This window comes from Adiantum capillus-veneris, chromosome 13 (assembly GCF_014529385.1).
Source record: "Adiantum capillus-veneris isolate H3 chromosome 13, ASM1452938v2, whole genome shotgun sequence".
NCBI lineage: Eukaryota > Viridiplantae > Streptophyta > Polypodiopsida > Polypodiales > Pteridaceae > Adiantum > Adiantum capillus-veneris.
This window is the reverse complement of record NC_140943.1, coordinates 153,358,585-153,379,593: the sequence shown is the minus strand read 5'-3', so window position 1 is coordinate 153,379,593 and position 21,009 is coordinate 153,358,585. Positions and strand designations below refer to the sequence as shown.

At 43.3% G+C, this 21,009-nt stretch overlaps 1 protein-coding gene across 1 annotated transcript in view; it reads left to right on the top strand.

Annotated features, from left to right (window-relative positions):
- The window catches only part of LOC147445111 (mRNA-decapping enzyme-like protein), a 42,792-nt gene extending 22,597 nt beyond the window's left edge, over positions 1 to 20,195 (top strand). Inside the window, exons 2-8 of the mRNA XM_086527588.1 lie at positions 12,844 to 12,884; positions 12,962 to 13,011; positions 13,230 to 13,374; positions 13,480 to 13,539; positions 19,180 to 19,300; positions 19,399 to 19,836; positions 19,931 to 20,195. Of these exons, the coding sequence (XP_086383714.1) occupies positions 12,844 to 12,884; positions 12,962 to 13,011; positions 13,230 to 13,374; positions 13,480 to 13,539; positions 19,180 to 19,300; positions 19,399 to 19,836; positions 19,931 to 19,993 (918 nt within the window). The 3' untranslated portion in view covers positions 19,994 to 20,195. The remainder of the gene's footprint in view (positions 1 to 12,843; positions 12,885 to 12,961; positions 13,012 to 13,229; positions 13,375 to 13,479; positions 13,540 to 19,179; positions 19,301 to 19,398; positions 19,837 to 19,930) is intronic.
- The last annotated feature ends 814 nt before the right edge of the window (positions 20,196 to 21,009 follow it).

Here is a 21,009-nt window from a genome sequence, read left to right as displayed (position 1 = left end):
GCTCGAGGCCTTTTCATCTGTATGTACAGTTGTGTGGGTTCATGCGCGATTGCGAGGCAAGAGCCTCTTGCACAGGTACTGGAGTAGCTAGTTTTTAATCCCCCGCAGGTATAAGAGAATTTGGAGAGATTTCACGCGAGAAATCTTGTCTGATTCAAAGGGCAAGTAGCCCTACAGGTGCGGGAGCTAGAGGGCTTGCTACGAATGCGACAACACACGAAACGAAGCCCAAAACAGTAAAATACAGCCTGCGGTGTATTTTTGTAGGTTTAGGGTTTTGACCCTAATTGATCCCTAATACCCACAGGAGCTTCAGAAAAGCGTTGGGATCACTGTAAGGGTGATTTGGTGCATTTTCAGGGCAGAAAACAGGGAATTCAGCGTGTTGCAGATTCTCGCCAGGTTTGGGAAAGTGTCCGCTAGGAAAGTCACCTTTGGCATGGGGATTTTGTTTGTGAAGCCTCCTACTGCGGTTATGCTGCGGATATCGGGCTAGAGTAGGCCATTTTCAGCCCGGTAAAGCGGGACAGCTCGCAGGAACTCGCAGATTTTCTCCCAAGCTTATAAGAATAAAGAAATACCAAAAGGGGCGCCAGTCTTTGGGGCCTATATTCTTTGGGGCCTACAGGGTGTGGCTGTCTGCTTGGAAGCACTCTAGCTACCAGGACGTGCTTTGTGTGAAGTATTAATTCTAGTCAGATGTTTATTCGTGAAGTTTTCCTCTGTGTCGTAAAGTCAAGTTAAGTTTGTTGAGTAAAGAATCAGGTGAAAGCTAAAGTCTACCGCTCTACGGGCCGGGCTTCATGGTTTCTTCACCGGGACGCAATCAGTTTTTCCTTGAAGAGCGAACCTTGGTTGGTTTGCGGTGAAGACATAGAGCATAGGAACTTGGATTACACTATGGCTGACAAGGAAAACGACGCCTGGAAAGAGGGTTCCTCTTCACAGAATAGACAGGTTGTTCCTCCTCTAGTGTTTGAGGATGGCGAGAGTTCACGGCCACCCCTGTCTGTACCTTTTGTTGATTTGAATGCTCCACAAGGTCAAGGGTTTATGATTGGGCAACTAGACGAGGATGCGTTCTGGACACAGTTGGTTGCTGCTATGAATGTGTTCTCTCGGTTGGTGTAGAATCCTAGGTTTATGGAATATCTGCAAGTGCCGCCAGTGCCACAGCAGACAAGGCAACCATCTCATGCAGTAGAGCCTGTTGAGGCTCAAGCCCCAAGTCCCTTGTGCGTCCTAGCAGGGCGGGGAGCACTCTCATGTTTTGGAGTCATGTGGGGCTCCAAGACAAGTTTCTCTGTCCACGAATAGGTGGTTAGGACGCCTGTTCCACAAGCTTTACCAGCTCAGCCAACCACCTCTCAGAGTCCGCATGTTGCATTAAATGGATAGGGAACCAGTCCAGGTTATGCAACAGGTTTTTCCACCACCCGCGGTACATCCTGGGTGTTTCGTGGGTGGATCAATGTTTCAGAGCATGGCTGGTTGTGCGCCTGAAAACCAACAATATATGCTAGGAATAGTGTTTGGGGGTATGCAAGGCATGATGCCAAACCCCATGTATGGAGATATTGGCATGCAGCAAGGGTTTCGGTGCAACCAAGACCAGTTTGGGGTGCCTCAGGGCAATTTTGGCATGGCTGGTTTTTCCGACTAGCAGCCACACAAGGCACCAATGACGCAAAATGTCAATAACCAAGGGGCGCCGATGATCCCTATTATAGTGCCCATGTTGCAGACGCTCTCCTATGACAATTTGGGAGCACTGGAAAAGCCAAAAGCCTACAAAGAAGGTGGTGCAACTGTGAAGTTTGATACTTTCAGCGGCTTTGAGGACAAGGCAAAGGCTCTTACTTTCCTCCAACAGTTTGATACAGCTTATGCAGTTGATACAACTTATGCAGGGGGGGAATTTTACAGAGGCCTCCAAGGTCAAGAAAGCTGCCACTCTCTTGAGAGGCAATGCACTTACATGGTGGACGACATTGTTGATGCAAGGACAGGCACCTGCCACATGGGTATACTTCAAGAAAGTGTTCGCATCTGCATGGCTGTCAAATGAATTTGAAGCCGATGTCATGACGGATTTGCACCAACTCACTGCGGCTACTTGCAAGAGCCTACGGGAGTACAATCGGAGGTTTTGTAAAGCGTTGCCCTCAGTAACCTCCTACATGTTTGTGCCACTTGCAAAGCAAATTGAGAAGTATTGCTGTGGGATGCCTAAAGGGCTTCAAGATTAATGTACAAAGAACAGAGTGGCTACCCTCACTCAACTTATGGAAGTTGCCAGCAGTGGTCTTGCCTTGTTGAAGGGAGAGGACAGTGGGTTTCCGGGCAACGTGAAAGTGGGTCAGCAAAAGAAAAATTCAGCAAAGAAGCCCGTCGTGAAAGTGACTCCCAAAGTGTCCCCGGGGTCCAAAAAGGTAAACAAAGGTAAGGACTCAGCCGAGACGTCTGAAGGACAGGCTAAGAAAAAGAAATGGAAGCCTTTTGTGCGCAAGTCATTCGAGGAAAAGAAGGCTTTAATGGCTGAGAACAAATGCTTTATATGCGAGCAGCCTGGCCATTTTTCCGTAGATTGTCCCCCGCGGAGGAGGCCAACTGACTCAGAGGACAGGAAAGGCAGTTCTAGTGCCAAATATGGTGGGTGATAGGCCAAGTTCAGACGCCAGTGAATTATGCAGAGCGTGGGGTAAAGTCAGAGACCAAACAATACTCATCTTCTTTGATCCAAGTGCTAAAGCAAACTTTATCTCACCAGAGTTGGCCATCAAGCTAGGCATCAAAGCTGAATAGATGGGGTACACAACAGAGGCAGGGTTGGCATGTCCTGTCCACATAGAGGTATTCTATATCATGTCATTGGAAGGGTGCATGTTGTGTTGGGAATCCCGTGGATGTTCCATATACCTGGAGTGCTGGATGTCTTCAACAAAAAGATCACCCTTCAGCATAGGGGCAAAACTCACATCCTTGATGTAAAGCTTAAAGGGGAGTTTGTCCCTATTGTATCTGCTTCAACTATCACTTTTGTAATTAAGAATCATCTTTCTGCGTACTTGATTTTTGTACGTGATGTTTCAGATAATTGTCAGTCAAATTTATCTGTGTTAGATAAAGAAAGGTAAGCATTTTTGCGAGAGTTTAGTGACTATTTTTCTGACTCATTACCGTCTTGGTTACCGTCGGAGAGGCTTGAGGATCAGGCGATAGATTTGGTGCCAGGTTGTAGCCCACCAAATAGGCCTCCCTACAGGGTTAGTGCGGCTCAATAGAAAGAGATTTTGGGCCAAGTAGAAGAGTCGCTAGAGAAAGGGCTGATTCAACCTAGCTCTTCACCCTTTTGCTCCCTAGTGCTTCTAGTGCAGAAGAAGGATGGTTCTTGGCACGTGTATTGATTACCGTGCGTTGAATAAGAATACCATCAAGAACAGGTTTGCTATTCCAAGGATTGATGGTATTCTTGACCGACTAGAGGGTGCTGCAATTTTCAGCAGGATAGACCTTAAGCGTGGGTACCATCAGATTCGTATTAGGCCAGGACGTGCACAAGACTGCGTTTAGGACGACATTTGGTCTATATGAGTTTTTAGTGATGCCGTTCGGTCTTACAAATGCTCCTGCTACGTTCAATAGGATGATGGATCGGATTTTCCACCCACATCAAAAGTTTGTCGGCACATACTTTGACGACATGATAGTCTATTCAAAGAATGAAGAGGGCATAGGTGTCACTTGACCGTTGTCTTCGAAGAGCTACATAGTCACATGTTGCTTGTTAATCCTAAGAAAAGTGAGTTCTTTTTGGAAAAGATTCACTTTCTTGGCCACGTAGTGTCAAAGGATGGTGTCCGAGTGGATCTTGCCAAGGTTGAAGCAATGAGGACATGGCCAGATTTGAAGATGGTGCATGATGTGCCTAGCTTCTTACTACAAAAGGTTTAGTAAACTTTGCCGAGATTGCCCCCCCTTCATGCTTTGCAAAAGAAAGAGGTCACGTTCAAGTGGACACAAAAGAGATTTCAGCTTGCAATCTCTTAAAGGAAAAGATGACTTCGGATCCAGTAATTGTTTTACCAGATCTCAGGAAGTCGTTTGTGGTTCAGTGTGATGCGTGTGGCAATAGTATTGGGGCAGTGTTAATGCAAGATGTTCGGGTGGTAGGTTACGAGAGCAGAATCTTGCAAGGGCCAGAAAAGACTATGCAAATCTATGAGAAAGAGCTACTGGCCGTGATTTATGCGCTGTCTAGTTGGAAGCACTACCTGTTAGGTGCTGATTTTTTTTTCCAGACAGATCATTAGACATTGCGACACTTCTTGACACAGTCAAAGTTATCCGAAAAGCACATGCAATGGGCAAACATTCGTTCTATGTTCCACTTTGAGATTTTGCATGTGGAAGGCAAGAAGAATGTTGTGGCTGATGCGTTATCAAGAAAGCCACAAATTTCATCTGTGTCAATGCCTTATCATCATGAGCTTGATGACATGAAGGAACAATATGCTATTGATTAAGATTTTGCAAGGACCTTTGAACAGTTGCAAGATGGGCAACGCCACAGGCACTACCTCCTCAAGGACGGTTTTATGATGATGCATGGTAGACTATGTGTCACTAGGCCATTGCGACATAAGGTTATGGTAGAAAGCCATGTCCCATCGTATGAGGGCATCGTGGTATAGATGCGACAGTAAAAGCGGTCGTGACATTCTTTTATTGGCCTATTTTGAGGAGAAATGTGGATGCCTTTGTCAAGCATGCGTGATTTGCCAAAAGGTCAAGTTTGACAGGCAAAAGGCACCAAGGTTATTACAGCCACTGCCTATTCTAGATAGGCCATGGGAAAGCATTGCTATGGATTTTATCTTTGATCTTCCAAGAACACCGACAGGGAATGATGGTATATGGACCATTATTGGCAGGTTCAGGAAGCAGGCCCTTTTTAGTCTTGTCAAGAAGAAGATAAAACTGACTAGATGGCACGATTGTTTATCTACAATGTTTTCGAGTACCATGGTTTGCCATAGTGTATTGTCAGTGATCGTGATCCTTGTATGACGAGCTTGTTTTGGAGCGCCTTGTTTGAAAACATGGGCACCACGCTAAAGTTTTCATCCTCATTTCATCCACAAACTGATGGACAGTTAGAAGAGACTAATTCTACTGTTTTGGATCTGTTGAAGTGCTATGTGTTAGATAATAAGGGCAAGTGGGAACAATATCTACCCATGCTTGAGTATGTGTACGACAATACGATGCATTCGTCAACAGGCAAGGCACCTTTTGAGATTGTTGAGGGTGGCAAAAAGGTCTCTCATTTTGCACACAAAGGACAAAATTTTCGGAGCAGATCGCTACACTGAGAAGATGGATGAAATGTATAAGAAGACAAGCTTGGCTTGGAGAATTCTCAGGCAAAGCAAAAAAGGGTTGCTGATCGTCACGGTCGTGAATTGCTGTTTTCACATGGTGATTGGGTACTCGTACGGTTTGAAAAGGCAAGGTAAAGAAGATGAAGGGCAAGGAAAGGTTGTTTCCGAAGCTCAACATGCGTTACTATGGGCCTTTTCAAGTACTTGAGAAGATCAACGATGTTACATATAGGTTGAAATTGCCGGACACTTAGAAGATTCATAATGCTTTTCACGTGAGTCTTCTAAGACCCTTTGTGGGTGATGTGCCAGAAGATATGCCAGATGAAGATCAGCATGAAGTTGTGGAACTTGATGAGATCTTAGTACCAGAGCAGATTTTGATACATAAGGAAAGAAAAGTCAAGGGACAAGTTGCAAGATGCTATTTGGTGAAGTTCAAGAACTATCCACCTATGGATGCAAAGTGGATGAAAGAGTGTGAACTTTTGGAGTCACCAAATGTATTGCAGCTTTATCTTCAGGCCTTTGGGTTACAACCTACGTATGCCCCAACTCAACGTCCTCAAAGGAGGGGGTAATGATGGAGCTAGCATATCAGATGTACATACGGATTAAGTGCAATAGAAGTGGACATTGCTCTACAAATGCTAAAGGTAATATACTCACTTCTATCGTAGATGAAATGACAAAAGTATGAAGGTCTCATTAAGTCATTTGTATCTATGTTTCATGACCTTTCCTGCGGGTACATGTGATGATAAAAGAGTGCTTATCATACTAAATCATCTATGGCATGTATGTCTGGCATGCAATCAAAGACGTTTGCCATTTCAAGAGGGGGGTATGTCACGAGGTTGTGGCAACTGTCACAAGACGGGCACCACGTGCCAATAGAAAAGAACAGACTGAACAGACTTTTAACACTTCAATAACAATTGAACTAAAAGAGAGAGACGACACGCGACACTGAGTGGCGGAATTCCACCCTAGAGAGTATTGGCCCCAAGCCTTGGCACCCCTTTCGGCATTTCTTTATACATCAACACAGTACAAGCCGGTACTTCAGACTCTGCACCTTCTCCAGGAAGCATGCCAGAGAATGAATCCTAATCTCATATTTAAAGGCCCTGGCCTAAAAAGCAATTACAGTGAAAAGCCTTCAAACTCAAAAGCATATGGTCCAAAAGCTATACCAAAAAGCTGTCAGTGTGAATCACGGAATTCCGTACAGCAATCAACGCAAAACGCGGAATTCCGTACAGCCTGCCATGTCATCATGTTAGCGTAATTTCCGGAATCTCAGTACAACTGCCACGTCATCAATTGCTACGCAATTTTCAGTGTGAGTCCTGCTTTATTTTAATCCCTTTATGTCACTTGGGGCCCCATCGGACGGGGTCCCCATAAGTTGGGAGGACTTCTTCTGTTACTTGTTCTTCTTAGGGTTTAGGCCCCTCGGCCAACTCCTGCAAGCTGGCTCCATTCTTTAGGCTTTGACACGTCAGCAGTTTGTTACATCTCCCCTTCTTGAAAGAGAGTAATCGTCCGCGATTACAGCATATCTGCAAAACAACTCAAGTTAGCTCAAAAATTTTCGAGGGACAATCAATTTGCTCTTTTTATTAAGGAGTTAGCTTCTCCTTTCTGCTCTTTTGGTCAAGGAGTTAGCTTCTCCTTTCGGCTTTTTTGATCAAGGAGTTAGCTTCTCCTCTCTGCTCTTTTGATCAAGGAGTTAGCTTCTCCTTTCGTCCAGATCGAAAATCTTGATATTCCGGCGTAGTAAAATTAGCCAATCACACCTAGACTGTACTGATCTTCCACGGGTCTCTTGATGCACTGAAATTACATACCTAGGCAATCTCATCCAATTAGGTATATTCAGTGGTTGGCACATCACAATGCAACACAAATGCTCACATATGCATGTTACAAGACACAACAAACAGCGCCGTTGAGCACTCCCCCGAGACAAACGGTCTGCGGTATGAAGCTACTCAATGACTACCCCGTCACTCCCCCCGCAAATAACCTAAAAAGGTTCGGGCCATGAGCTCAGAGGACTGTACAACCAAACGCTCCCCATACCGCAGTCTGCGTCGCTTGGAGATTCAAGCATACAACCAAACGCTCCCCAGGCATCGGCCTGCGTCGTTCGGAGGTTTTCTAGCATACAACGGAACTTTCCCCAGGCATCGGCCTGTGTCGTTTGGAGGTTTTCTAGCATACAACGGAACGCTCCCCAGGCATCGGCCTGCGTCGTTCCGAGGTTCAAACAATACCAAAATAGTATTTTCACTTCTCCACCCGGGAGTAAAATCACCAATCATTGAAACCAGTGTTTAAAACCAGAGTCAAACAATTCAAATCGGCACCAAGACAGGTTCAAAACAGACACCATCCATTTCAAACAAATCCCAAACAGGATCACCAAACAAGTTCTCAAACAGAACTCAAACTTAAAAAGCAATCTCGACATCAGTCGAGCTCGAAAAGTCGATTGACTTTCCATCCTGAAACCTTCACCAAAAATTAGGGTTAAGTTCGTTCCATAAGGTCGTAGCCGAGCACAGCATGGTCCATCAGCTCTTGGACAAACAATGTTTCTTTGACGGCGATCGTAGTCCCAAAATAGCAATCGCACTGGACCTCCTAGGTCATCTGCTTATGAAGAGACATCTACTGGGATATGTCGAGAAATTTTCAAGTTATAATCTGCTAGGGTTTCCATGGCAAGCATTTCAGGATACCCCCACTCTGCCAGCAGTTGCATTCCGAAGGAAGATGTCAGAAACCATATAACTTCGGGCAAAAATTTTTCTTGAAATCTTGCCAAGTCCTTGGAAGTGTGCGGCTTGGTAGCTATAGACATCTGCATGGTACTGTCTCTGAGAAAAATAGGAGGTCAAAACAAATCTTGGATCCTTCTCTTGCAAGTGATCTTAATGGCTTCTGCCCTGTAATACATGAGCGGTGAAGACGGGAGCGCGCTCGATGCACGATGAAGTAAGGGCGGGAGTGGCTAATAAGTCTTGGTTGGAGGACGCAGATACCTCGAATAAAATTCCAATAGCTCTGTCTGTTCTTTTGTAGGACCGGTATACTTTCAGAAAAGCACACGCCTGATGCTCTGATACCACTGTCACAAGACGGGCACCACGTGCCAATAGAAAAGACCAGACTGAACAGACTTTTAACACTTCAATATCAACTGAACTGTAAGAGAGAGACGACACGCGACACGGAGTGGCGGAATTCCACCCTAGAGAGTATTGGCCCCAAACCTTGGCGCCCCTTCGGTATTTCTTTATATTGCATCAACACAGTACAAGCCGGTACTCCAGACTCTGCACCTTCTCCAGGAAGCATGCTAGAGAATGAGCCCTAATCTCATATTTAACAGGCCCTTGGCCTAAAAAGCAATTATAGTGAAAAGCCTTTAAACTCAAAAGCATCTGGTCCAAAAGCAATGCCAAAAAGTTGCCAGCGTAAATCACGGAATTCCGTATAGCAGTCAGCGCAAAACGCGGAAATCTGTACAGCCTGCCACGTCATCATGTCAACGTGATTTCCGGAATTTCGGTACAGTTGCCACGTCATCAGCTGCTACGCAATTTTCAGTGTGTGTGAGTCTTGCTTTATTTTAATCCCTTTATGTCACTTGGGGCCCCATCGGACGGGGTCCCCATAAGTTGGGAGGACTTCTTCTGTTACTTGTTCTTCTTAGGGTTTAGGCCCCTCGGCCAATATCTGCAAGTTGGCTCCATTCTTTAGGCTTTGACACGTTAGCAGTTTGTTACAGCAACCACTAACCTTAGTTGTTGGTTTCTTTCCCTTGATTTTTATTTAATTTTTGGGACTCTCTTTTTGAAGTCACAAATGACCGAATGTTGTGTGGCCAGTGTGAAATGGCCGACGGCCAAGAGTTTCACTCGCAGTTGGGAAGGGCAGGTCGCCACGAGATGGTTGGGCCAGTCGGCACTGGAATCGGAGCAATAAAAGGGTGTCGAGGCTCGGTTCAAAGTCGTTTAGGCCACTCACTACACTTATAAGTCGATGGGTACTAGGAAATTAACTCAAAAGAGGCAAAGTAGACACTTGGTGGCTTGTGAGCCATTCTGCAAACCACATCAGCTGGGGGTGCCCAATTTTGAGAGAAAAGGCTGGTTTGGGTTGTTATCTTGATTCTTATTCATTCCAATGTGTGTGCGTAGGGGGTGCAAGTGATCACAACTTTAATGGAAAGCTTGCCTTCTCCCTTGTCTTATGTAGCGCGATGATTCCACTCTCATGCATCTCTTCTCTCCTTTGAATATAGAAACGTGATACTCCGCTCGAGCCCTTTTCATCTGTATGTACAATTATGTGGGTTTATGCATGATTGCCGAGGCAAGAGCCTCTTGCACAGATGCTGGATTAGCTAGTTGCTAATCCCCTGCAGGTATAAGAGATTTCACGCGAGAAATCTTGTCCGATTCAAAGGGCAAGTAGCCCTACAGGTGTGGGAGCTGGAGGGCTTGCTATGGATGCGACCGGCACGCGAAACGGAGCCCAAAACAGTAAAATTCCGCCTGCTGTGTATTTTTGTAGGCTTAGGGTTTTGACCTTTATTGATCCCTAATACCCCCAAGAGCTTTAGGGAAGCGTTGGGATCACTGTACAGGTGATCTGGTGCATTTTCAGGGCAGAAAACAGAGAATTCAGCGTGTTGCAGATTCTTGCCATGTTTGGGAAAGTGTCCGCCCAGAAAGTCACCTTTGGCATAGGGATTTTGTTTGTGAAGCCTCCTAATGCGGTTATGCTTTGGAAATCGGGCCTACTCTGCCCGGTAAAAGCGGGACAGCTCGCAGGAACTCGCAAATTTTCTCCCAAGTTTTATAAGAACAAAGAAATACCGAAAGGGGCGCCAGTCTTTGGGGCCTACAGGGCTACAGGGTGTCGCTATCTGCTTGGAAGCACTCTTGCTACCAGGCCGTGCTGTGTGTGAAGTGTTCATTCCCATCACATGTTTATTCGTGAAGTTTTCCTCTGTGTCGTAAAGTCAAATTTGTCGAGTAAAGAATCGGGTGAAAGCTAAAGTCTACCGCCCTACGGGCTGGCTTCACCCTCTGCATTTGCTTTTCTGAAAACTACTTCTGCGACAAGTAGCGTAAAGTGTGGTGATCTGTGAAGACTGTAGGACGTGAAAGCATCGTACTCTCATAAGCAATTACATAGCCTTCTTGTATCAAGATTGCTCCCAAACTCATCAGAGTAAACTTCGAATGGCTTTTGCAAGTTGGTAAGGCTAACACGAGTCCAGTAGTCAACTTTTCTTTGAGAGTTTCAAAGGTTGCAATCTCTATGGGTCCCGAGTAAAAGGAACTCCTATCTGAGTCAGCAAAGGCAAAGGTGAAGATATCTCTGCAAATGTCCGAATGAACCACTGATAATAGGAGCAGAAGCCTAGATAAGCTTCGATCCTCATGAACATTCTTCAAATCAGGCCAATAGTCTGAATTTTAACTGCATCCCACATTTATTCCTTCTGTTGAGACGATGTGTCCCAAGAAATGTATCTCAGGGAAGAAATATTCGCTCTTTTCCGCATTTTTAACCAATTTATGGTTCCGCAATGCTTGGAAAATTTGCAAGAGGTGGTGTCTGTGTTTTGCTTCATTCTTGGAGAAGACGATAACGTTGTCAAAGAAACTGTCCCCAAATGATCTGTACTTTCTGAAAATCCTATGTGTCATGCGGTTGAGTATAGTCGGAGCATTTGTGAGACCAAAAGGCATCACAAAATATTTATACAAACCAAAAGTCGTCCTGAAAGCTATCTTGTAGACATCTCGAGGAGCAATTCGGATTTGATGATAACCACTCTTTAGATCGATTCTGCTAAAGCAAGTAGACCCTTGAAGTCTGTCAAGTATATCATCGGTCCTAATCCATTCTTGATAGTGATTTTATTGAGAGCTCTATAATCATTGCACATTCTCCAAGATCCATCTTTCTGGTTCATTGTTTCTTTACTTTGGGCTCGGCTAACTCTGTAAGGTGGCCGGTTCTGTGGTGTACTACCGGGAATCAATCACGTGGTCTTCAGGACACGAAGGAAGCAACTTGCTTGGTAAGCCCTCTTAGAAAACAGTCAGCCTGAGCTTGTAGAAAATCTTGTCCTTCCTTTTCGAGGTCTGACATTTCGACCTTTGATCATCATTCAGTTCTTTCAAAAAATCGGGTAAATAAAAACTGGATTTCATCAAGTGGGACGGAATCGCCTTTCAGTTTTCCATCAAGTACAATCTCTTTGCCCTTCTCATTCTTCTAGATGGCTTGCCTTGCCGTAAAATCGACCACGGCACTGTTCTTGGGGAACCAAGGGATTCCTCGGAGGACGTCACACCCTTCCAAAGGCATGATGAAAAAGTCCTCGTGCCCTAAATACCCTTGACAATGCAAACGTAGTTTGCCAATGACAGGTGTAATGGCAACATCTCGTCCGGGTTCCGCTAGAACAGCCTCGGCCTGTGGCCCCATTTCCTTGGGCATAATTCCAAATTGAGCTACCAATTTGGTTGAAGTTGGCCTTGGCTTTTCCATCAAAGAAGTTAAGGGCTTCCTGGTTCTCGCACTTTGCTCCGTGTTGTGCAAAGTTCGGTATTTTCGTTCATCTGATCAAGGTCGGCTGTCCCCGCAAAATCTGCTACCAATCCTGCTTTCGTCTTTCCGTTTCTTCCGCATCTGGCTGCTGCTTTGTAACTCTCTGACTTACCTTTTGGCTGTCCTCTGGTTCATCTTCTTTTCAAGAGTTCTGTCTAGCTCTTTCTGCGAGTACAGGTTTCGCTTGTCTGCACTTGTCTGTCCTTTCAGCTTTTGTCTTGACTTGAGAGGAGAATCAATGGCCTCACGCCATCTCGAGTAAATCTCATCAATCGGGTAATTCTTTAAGTGTTTCGTAAATCTGGGGTCATTGGAGTACTTGATCAATCTTTTCACACATATGCCAACCTGTAGTTGACGGTTGTACTCTGTTCTGGCAAACTTTTCTGCCAAAAATTTGTTGAAGTATTCATTCTTTTCTTCGGTTCCCGCGCCGGATTTCAACTTTTCTCTGCCTACCTACTGAGAAGTGTTATCTCTGTCAGATTTTCCGCAAGAACCCATGTGTAATTGTGGAGTTCTTTATGGCTTATGCCTTGTAAGACAATGTAGATGGAAAGGCTCTGTTCTGATTTGAGGGCTTCAAAGAATGTTACATCTGCAGCCACTATATTGTTGAATGCATTCTTCTGTTTTGCGGATGCTGAATACACTTCAGAACACACCCAAAAGTTTGTTGTGCAGCAAGTAACTTTTGTCTCTCTAGCTCTACATTTGCGGCTCACTAACCTTTTTTTATCAATTTTCAAATATAATTTTTGAAGGGCTTTTCCCTTTCCTAGAAGTTCTGACTGAATGTTTTTTACCTTTGCAGAGTCGTAAAGATGTTGAAGGCTCACTGTTTGTGGTGAAAAGGTGTGCTTGGTTTTATTGAAGGTCATGTAACAGTGTGACATGCCCTTTTTTTTCTGATTTTTGAATGGCTGTTATAGGAGAACAAAGCCTCGGTTTCAATTTATTGTGATGAACCGAAGGAGTACAGGTAAACCTCGTAAGCTTAGCTTGATCATATCACTGTTGCGTCAATTGATTCATTTCTTTTGTTTGGCTTCATGGTGGCTTTGAGCATTGTTAAGGGGTATAGATGGTGGTGGTGTGTGTGATTCTAATGGTATCATGGTGCTTTCAGAAAGTGGTGGGATGCTGGGAGACTGAAAGATAGACTTTGGTTAACAAATTTTGTTTGTCAATCTGACTCAGAAAATTTAGTAGAGGACTTGCTGGATGATTTTGAGTACGAGCTGCAAGTACCATATCTGCTGTATCGCAATGGTGCACAGGAGGTGAATGGCATCTGGTTTTATAACCCTCGAGAATGTGAAGAGGTTGCCAATTTATTTTCACGGTAAAAGTCATCGTTTCAATATTATCCCTTTGGAATCTGTGGTCAAAAGCTTATCACTTGTATTTCTCTCATCTACTTATTTGAGGTAAATTCTTGGTTTTGAAGGATTTTGAATGCTTATTCCAAGAATCCTCCAAAGAGAAAAGTGTTCTCGCCTCCCCAAGGGTAAGTCCGCTCTTGCTATTGACGGATTTTTTGAAATTTGCATTTGACTTTTGCAGATTATTGATCATTGCTACAATGAAAAGTGGATGTCGTTGTAGACAGCTAATGTGATAGTTTATGTTTTAGTTTTCCCTTATTTGCTGTTGAGTGCCTTGGAAGGGAGAGTATGCATCTGCAAAGTTCATTTTATTTTCTTTGTATGTCTTTCGTAAGTGTTACCTTTTTGTGAATTGTTACTTGCGTAAGAAATTGGTACTTGCTCTAGTCTTGCTAGAGGCTGCTTGTGATGCTGGATAGCTGCCAGCCGTTTCGGAAACGGGAAACAAAAACGGTTGGGAAACGGGTGTTTCGGGCTTGGGAAGAAACGGGGAAACGCGAAACGGGAATATAAATTTATATATAAATATACTAGATAGTATATATTAGATAAAGCGTGTATTGAAAACTTACAATACCGAACAATTCTTTACATACACTTGTGACCAGTGACCGCGGAATCGACCATTCGGACTTCAAAGTTCACTTCACAACAATGATACAACATACAATCAATTAACCACGATTCACATTAAGAGTTGAAGTCTAAAGACCGAAGCATACTGTAGATTACCATTTGAACAAAAGAGTACATATTGCTGTCCACATAGTCGCATGTGGCATGAACATGAAAGCAGAATGGCATGAACATGAAAGCAAAATACAAAAATGATAGCAAGAGTGTGTCTGTGTGTGGTGGTTGTGGGGGGGTGGGGGTGGGATGGAGTGGGCAGTATGCAGTGGACTGTAGGAGGTATGCAGAGTGTACTTTGCAACAAAAATCAAAAGCGACAGCAGAAAAAATCCACGTAGTATCGCCTCAAAAAAGGACCCGCAAAAATTAAATGGCCTGAAATGTGTTTCGGAAAAGCAGAAACAGCAGGAAACATTTCGCTGTTTCCGATGGGTCTGAACCGGCATTCCATGCGACTAGGCTGGATATTGAAGTGCTTATCTTTGCTTTTTAATCTCCAAGGTGTCACAGGATGGGCGACTCAAGCATCACTAAGGATTTGTTTCATAAGTTTGGGGATTGAGAGACCGAGATATGAGCATTTCTGGTGTGTCGTCAGGTGGGTAACGAGAGCACCAAGACAGGATTGTCTCTTGGTCTGAGTAGATACCGGATTGGGTGTTGTGCTCGAGATGGCTTTACGAGCTTCCTGGAAATGCACTCGCTTTTTTATAGAAGAAGTTGGCTACAGAAAAAGCAGTTGCTTTTCGGGAAACACAGGTGATTTTTTGCAGAGGACCTAAGTGTTGTTTTACGTTGGAGTATGATAAGACATCGGGGGACTCCATGTGTGCATAAATGCACATAACTATAATGTGATTGAGAATGCAGGTAAAAAGCTCAACAGAAAAGCGTTCAATTTAAATCTATGTATTTCTTTTGTACATAGCTATGGTTTTGACACATTTGGATCTCGGAAATAAGGAGAGGTAGGAACAAACCCTAAGAAAATGAGAAATTCACTGGATGCTGAATCTACCTAACCGTCACTACAGATGAAGAATAAGAGTCAATAGTGAAAGGGAAGAGAATCTTATGCATTATGAAGTTGGAGTCAACAAAATGTTATCAAATTCAATCATAATTCACTTGTGGACACAAGGCTTGCACATGGAGTCAAGAGGGGACCACCTGGAAGACTCTTGAGATTTTTCTCTAGTTTTTCCATTCCGAATTGGATTTTTTTTTTTTTTGCAAAAAAGTTGTAAGCATTGAGCTGATCTTTTTGTCCCTATTTTTTTATTAATTTTTGGAGCTACGGTTTGGGAGGTATGGCCAAAATGGTGGAGCCTATCTCTTCACATGGGAAGAAGTCATGGTTATCCAACTCTACACACAATTTCTTATGGGTTTCTCTCCATTATTGCTTGATTTTCTCTTATTTTATCAAGATTCTCTTAATAAGATTCTCTTAAGTATTATGAGTGTTGTGGTTGTTAAAAGCAACTTACCAAAAGTCAATTGTGTAATAGTCTATGATCACACCGATCAAAGTAGACCCAACAAGAGAAATCAGAGCGAATCCATGCGAAGATACTCACAAGTACCTTGCTTAAGTTTTGTCATGAACTCATCGAAACAAAAAAGTGAACATATGGCATACAGATCGTATAACATTTATCAAATACATTTTTGTCCAACATTCACATTGGACTTATCGAGACGTAAAAACTATTCATTTCACATCAACCTCATCATTTTATTGATGCACGAGTTACACACAGATGCAATGGTACAAGTCCTTAAAGGCTTCTAACTCAAGATGAGTGGCACTAGGTGATAACACTGCATGTGGTCGACAAGAAGTTGCATCAGCCACCTTGTTATTTTTCATGATTCATTCAAAAGAATCATGAAAAAAGTTCGTTCATTTTTGCATTGTAGTAAGTTTATTTTTAGTGTTTCTTCCTTTGGAATGTTCAAGATAATCAGTAGTAAATTCAATAGAAGTGGGGAGCTAAAAAGCCCACTTATTGTTTGACTTAATAACACCTTATGTTGTTGTTTTGATCTTTAGCGCTTCTAGTATTTTCACTATAGCTTGACAATTGCTAGCCTTTATCATGGCTGAGTATGTCCATCATCTCCGGAGGGTGATAGAAACTCAGCTCGTTGGTTTTGTAGAGTACGTTCAAAGCATGAATGACCTCTATATAAACCTGCACCTACTCTTGGGCACTGACGACGTGAGTAGGGATGTCATAGCTGTTGTCCAAGCTATGCATGATAAAGGTGATAATCTTATTCTTTCTGTTTGGACAAGCAGTGAAGTTGAGATCACATATTGTCAAGTTTGGTTCTTTGCTCTTCGTAGGTTTGTAGTAGTATTCATTTTTCGATTTCATATTTAGCTTACTTGAGGACTTAAGAATGTGTTCCGTTAGAAGTTGTTGTGTCAAGTTTGAAGTTGTTGTGTGAAGTTTGATTTCTAGGATTAAGTTTTTAAGATGTCTTATCCTTTTTTTTTTTTCTTAAAGTTGAGTACTTGTTTTAAGCCAAGTAAGTTGCGTCAACTTATTTTACACATGCCTTTTCTAAAAATATTTTTAAGTTAATAATGTTTTGTTTTATCTAGTTTTGTTTCGTAGCAAACAAAGTGATTTCATTTGTTTGTTTGTTTGTTTTTGTTTTTCTTTTCTTGTGTCCCTTGCTTTTATAGTTTTATGAGTGCTTTATTCCCTCTTATAATTCGTGAGTTTAAACTATTTTGAACTTATGAAGGTATACCTTGTTATTTTTCCCGTCTACGTAAAGAATCTGCTGGAAGAGAAATAGTAGGAACATAGTGTCACAAGATGGTGACGTGGCAGTAGTCAACCGCATCAGAACCATGAGAGCAGGAGCAAAGGGAGTAGCAAAACAAGGGCGTAAACATTTGAGATAAGTTGCCCACAAATAGTCCTACAAATAACGGTGCAAAGGTGGGATTGTAGTAGGCTGCCGAAGTGGCAAAATTAATGCTTGGATGGTTTTCTAGCATCACGTATATTTAGTAGATGATTTGAGTGCTTTTTAGCACCAGTTATGAATAGCACACGATTTTAAAGGTGCTTTTAGGCCAAGTGCCTATACAATAATGGCTAAGAGCCACAACCAGATTATGTGAGTGGTCTCACTTCACAGCTGTAATACAATTTTAGCAATAATATATAAATACCACCAATCGTGCTCGAATTGGGGAGCAATACCTCGGATGGAGAACTCTTCCTCTTCCATTCGTCTACAAGTTTTCAAGTGTGAATCTTTCTTTTCTAGTTGTGTTTGAGTCAAGTGATTTTCTAGTTGACACAAGGTGCCAGTGTGTTGTAGTTGTTAAGAGTTTTGGAGGTCATCTTGTGGGTTTTCCCGTCTAGATATTGTGAGTTAGGGCTTCTTTGTGGGTGTGCTTGGCCTTGTGAGGTTTTCCTAGATTCTAGGCATATGGGGGGGATATTTTAGATTTGGTCCAGTTGGCGCCCTCCCTTTTTCATTTAGGGTCACGGGTTGGTCGGGAAGATTTTGTGTCCACCTAGGAAGGGAGGAGGGGGCGACCACATTTCGGCATTGTAGAGTTGCAGAGCCTTGTACTATCTTGAGATAGCAGAGTAGGCCTCGTAGGGGCTCTCTCTCTCTCTCTCTCCCCCCCCCCCCCCCCCATTGATGCAAATGGACTTTAACTGTGATCACCTCCAAAGAATTAGGGTTTTAAGCAATAAGTCGAGATTTTTGGAAAAAAAAATCAGAAAATGTTCTATTGATATTTCTCAATTCTCTTGTTGTTTGTTCATAGTTAGTAGGTAAAGGGAATTATTTTGGGCCCAGTTGCCATTGTAGCGGTTTTTTGTATGGCTGGAAATATTCCTAGATCCATAACCCAAACCTTGTGTAACTGTTAGACCGAGTCCAAGACCGGTTGCGACTTTTACCTGGAACGATTGATTGAACCTGTTCTACCCTAGACCCACCTTTAATGGTTGGACACACGTCCAAGACCCAGTCGACCATCAATAGCGCCGCAGATCATGGCTCAAAAAGTGGGACTGTTGCTGACATCACAAAATTACGCTAGGATGATTTTCTAGCATCACTTACTGTTAGCAGGTGATTTGAGTGCTTTTTAGCACCAGTTGTAAATAGCGGACAATTTGTACGTTGCTTTTATGCCAAATGCCAGATGCCATTAAATTAATGATCAAGAACCAGCTCATGTGAATGGTTCAATAGTTGTAACACAATTTTGATTGATAATAAAGAAGACATCGCTAGGGGCACCCGACTTGGGGGCCAACACTCTCTCTGAAGGGGAACTTTGCCTTTTCGGTGTTGTCTACAAGTTTTCAAGCGTGAAGTTGTTTGAGTTCTTTTGCTATTGTGTTTGACTTTGTTATCAGTGTTTTTTCCGTGGCTGCATCTCAGGCATTTTAGATTGCTTTATTAAGTAATGAAGTCTCTGATAAACTCATGAAAAGGACCTTGCCATTATATGATCCAAGTAAAGAGGGGAGTTTAAAAACTGGAATTCAGGATTCTACTCTTATATGGTGGTTGTGGTTCAGATAATTACCTCAGCTAGTTGTTGCTTTTGTGGAGCGTCTTAATTTTTGAGAGCTGCAGATGGGCAATGAGAGTCACTGTCACTGCCTTATGTAGTATCACCAAGCCCACTTTGTATTTCATATAGTGAACCTTGAGGTCAAGTCGTCGTGTAGTCACGACTAGAAAACCGTCTCTGATTGCATATTACATAAGCTCCTTTCCGAATGATCTGTGTGTGTGGCAATTGCATGACCTTTCCCTTTCTATATGAAAGGTTTCTCTTTGCGTTGCCTGTGCGACATGTTCAAATTTGAAAATTGGTCTAGGTGAATTGAATAATTATTTCATCCTGAGAAAGGTGGTCCAATACAGAAGCTTGTTTTTAGGCACGGATATCAAAGGGGAGCTAGTATAGAGCAATCATTTAAGTGCATGGTTCTGTTTCTCTGTCCTCAGTGGCATGTGCACAGGGGCTTATGTTCTATGTAGCCTAAATTATTTTTCTGAAAGATTTTTCTTCCTTTTGTTTGGCTGAGACTGGGGATAGGCTACATAATGCTAACTGTTTCTTTCAGGGATGAATTCCAAGAGCTGGAAGCTGTCCCAACACCTGCAACTGTTGAAGGCCCTTTGGAACCCCAAGCAGTGCCATCGGCTGCAGGGGTGACGGAAGGTTCTCTGGAACGGTTCTTCAATGTGAGTTTTCCTGAATTCTCTCCTGAAACCTCACCACGGTGTACAGATTAGCAGATACAATGTAGTGGTTTTATGACAATCTCTGTTTCTGTTTGTAGATTGCTACACACCTGGGTTCCCATGATTCTGCATCCTCTTGTGCAATGAGACCGAATGTAGTTGTTCATCCTTCTCCGGTGCTTACTCCTGTTGGGGTCATTCCTCCCTTTTCTCCAGTTCTTGCAATGCCGCCCCCGCCTCCGCCACCACCACCACCAGTACCGTTATCTACATCCCAGCCTGTCAGTGAGGCAGGAAGCAGCAAATCATTAGAAGTACCTCTAAAACCTTACTTTTTTGTGCCTCCTCCTTTACCTTCATCTCAACCTACCTTTCTCCATCCTCCCCCTCCATTGCAGCCGTCAGTTGGTGCTCCTCTTCTGCAGCCATTCCCTCCACCTGTGCCATCACCATCTCTGACACCAAATTCCGTGTTGCCAAGTAAGCCAGTTATTAGTAGGGAAGGAGTCCGTGATGCTCTCTTCCGACTTGTGCAGGTGAAGATCTGTTTGTAGTATCTTGCTTCTTTGTTGGTCTTTTTTGGAGAATGTAGATGAGGCGGCCTAAAGCTAATTGCGTTACTGCTTGCAGAATGATACATTCATCGACATGGTCTTTGAGGAGATGTTGAAGGCACAAAGGCTACCAGCCTAGTTTAAGGTGTCACTCGTACGTTTGGTGCGGGCTTCGCTCAGTTTTGACGCTTTCATGTATATTTGTACCTTGCTAAGCTGTATACTTCTATGCGAGAGAGAGTTTTATATAGAGCTTCGCTACCTAGGTTTCATATTGGGCCTCGGGACCAGCTTTTGGGTCTTACATGTTTCTAGTGCTGTAACACTACCATTTTCAACTCTCTCTCTCTCTCTCTCTCTCTCTCTCTCTCTCTCTCTCTCTCTCTTTGTGTCTTCTTTTTGCAGAAAAGGGAGGTATATACTGTGTACAAGAGACCTCTGGGGATGCTCAATGGGCCTATCTCCCAGAGGAAGTAGGAACTGGAGGAGTGCAGTATGATTGCTAGCTATAGATAACAGTGGCATATACAAAGATGCAGTTTGAACCATCGAGGAGGTGCGTAATGGCATGTGATGTGTCTCTGATCCAGACTGAGAATGCGGAAGACTTCGCTCATAGCCAAATAAAAGAGTATCTATGCCGCTCCGTTGCCCTGGAGGAGCCTACTGATGTATCCACCTGACACAGAATAGTATGCGACAACTTTGATGAGATAGCTGTCAAGGTGGTAGATGTTGGGGAAAGCTGTTTGCCCAAGATGCGATGCAACGAGCCTTCCACCTAATCTGTAATTTATTGCAGCAAATCGTGGTACAAACTGTATTCCACGAAAGGAGATCACACTGATGCATAGTGGGAGGAGGGCCTCGTCTATAACCAAAGATGTGAGCAAGAACACTGGATATGTGGAGGCATATCAAGAGTGCCTCATCTATAACCAAAGATGTGAGCAAGAAGACTAGATAGTCATATCAAGAGTGCCTCGTCTATAACCAAAGATGTGAGCAAGAAGACTAGATATGAATTGCAAGTCATATCAAGAGTGCCTCGTCTATAACCAAAGGTGTGAGCAAGAAGACTAGATATGTGCGACCCTGTTAATTGCAATAGTCATGCAACAACTTTACGTCATGAACCCATCATGAATGCCAACT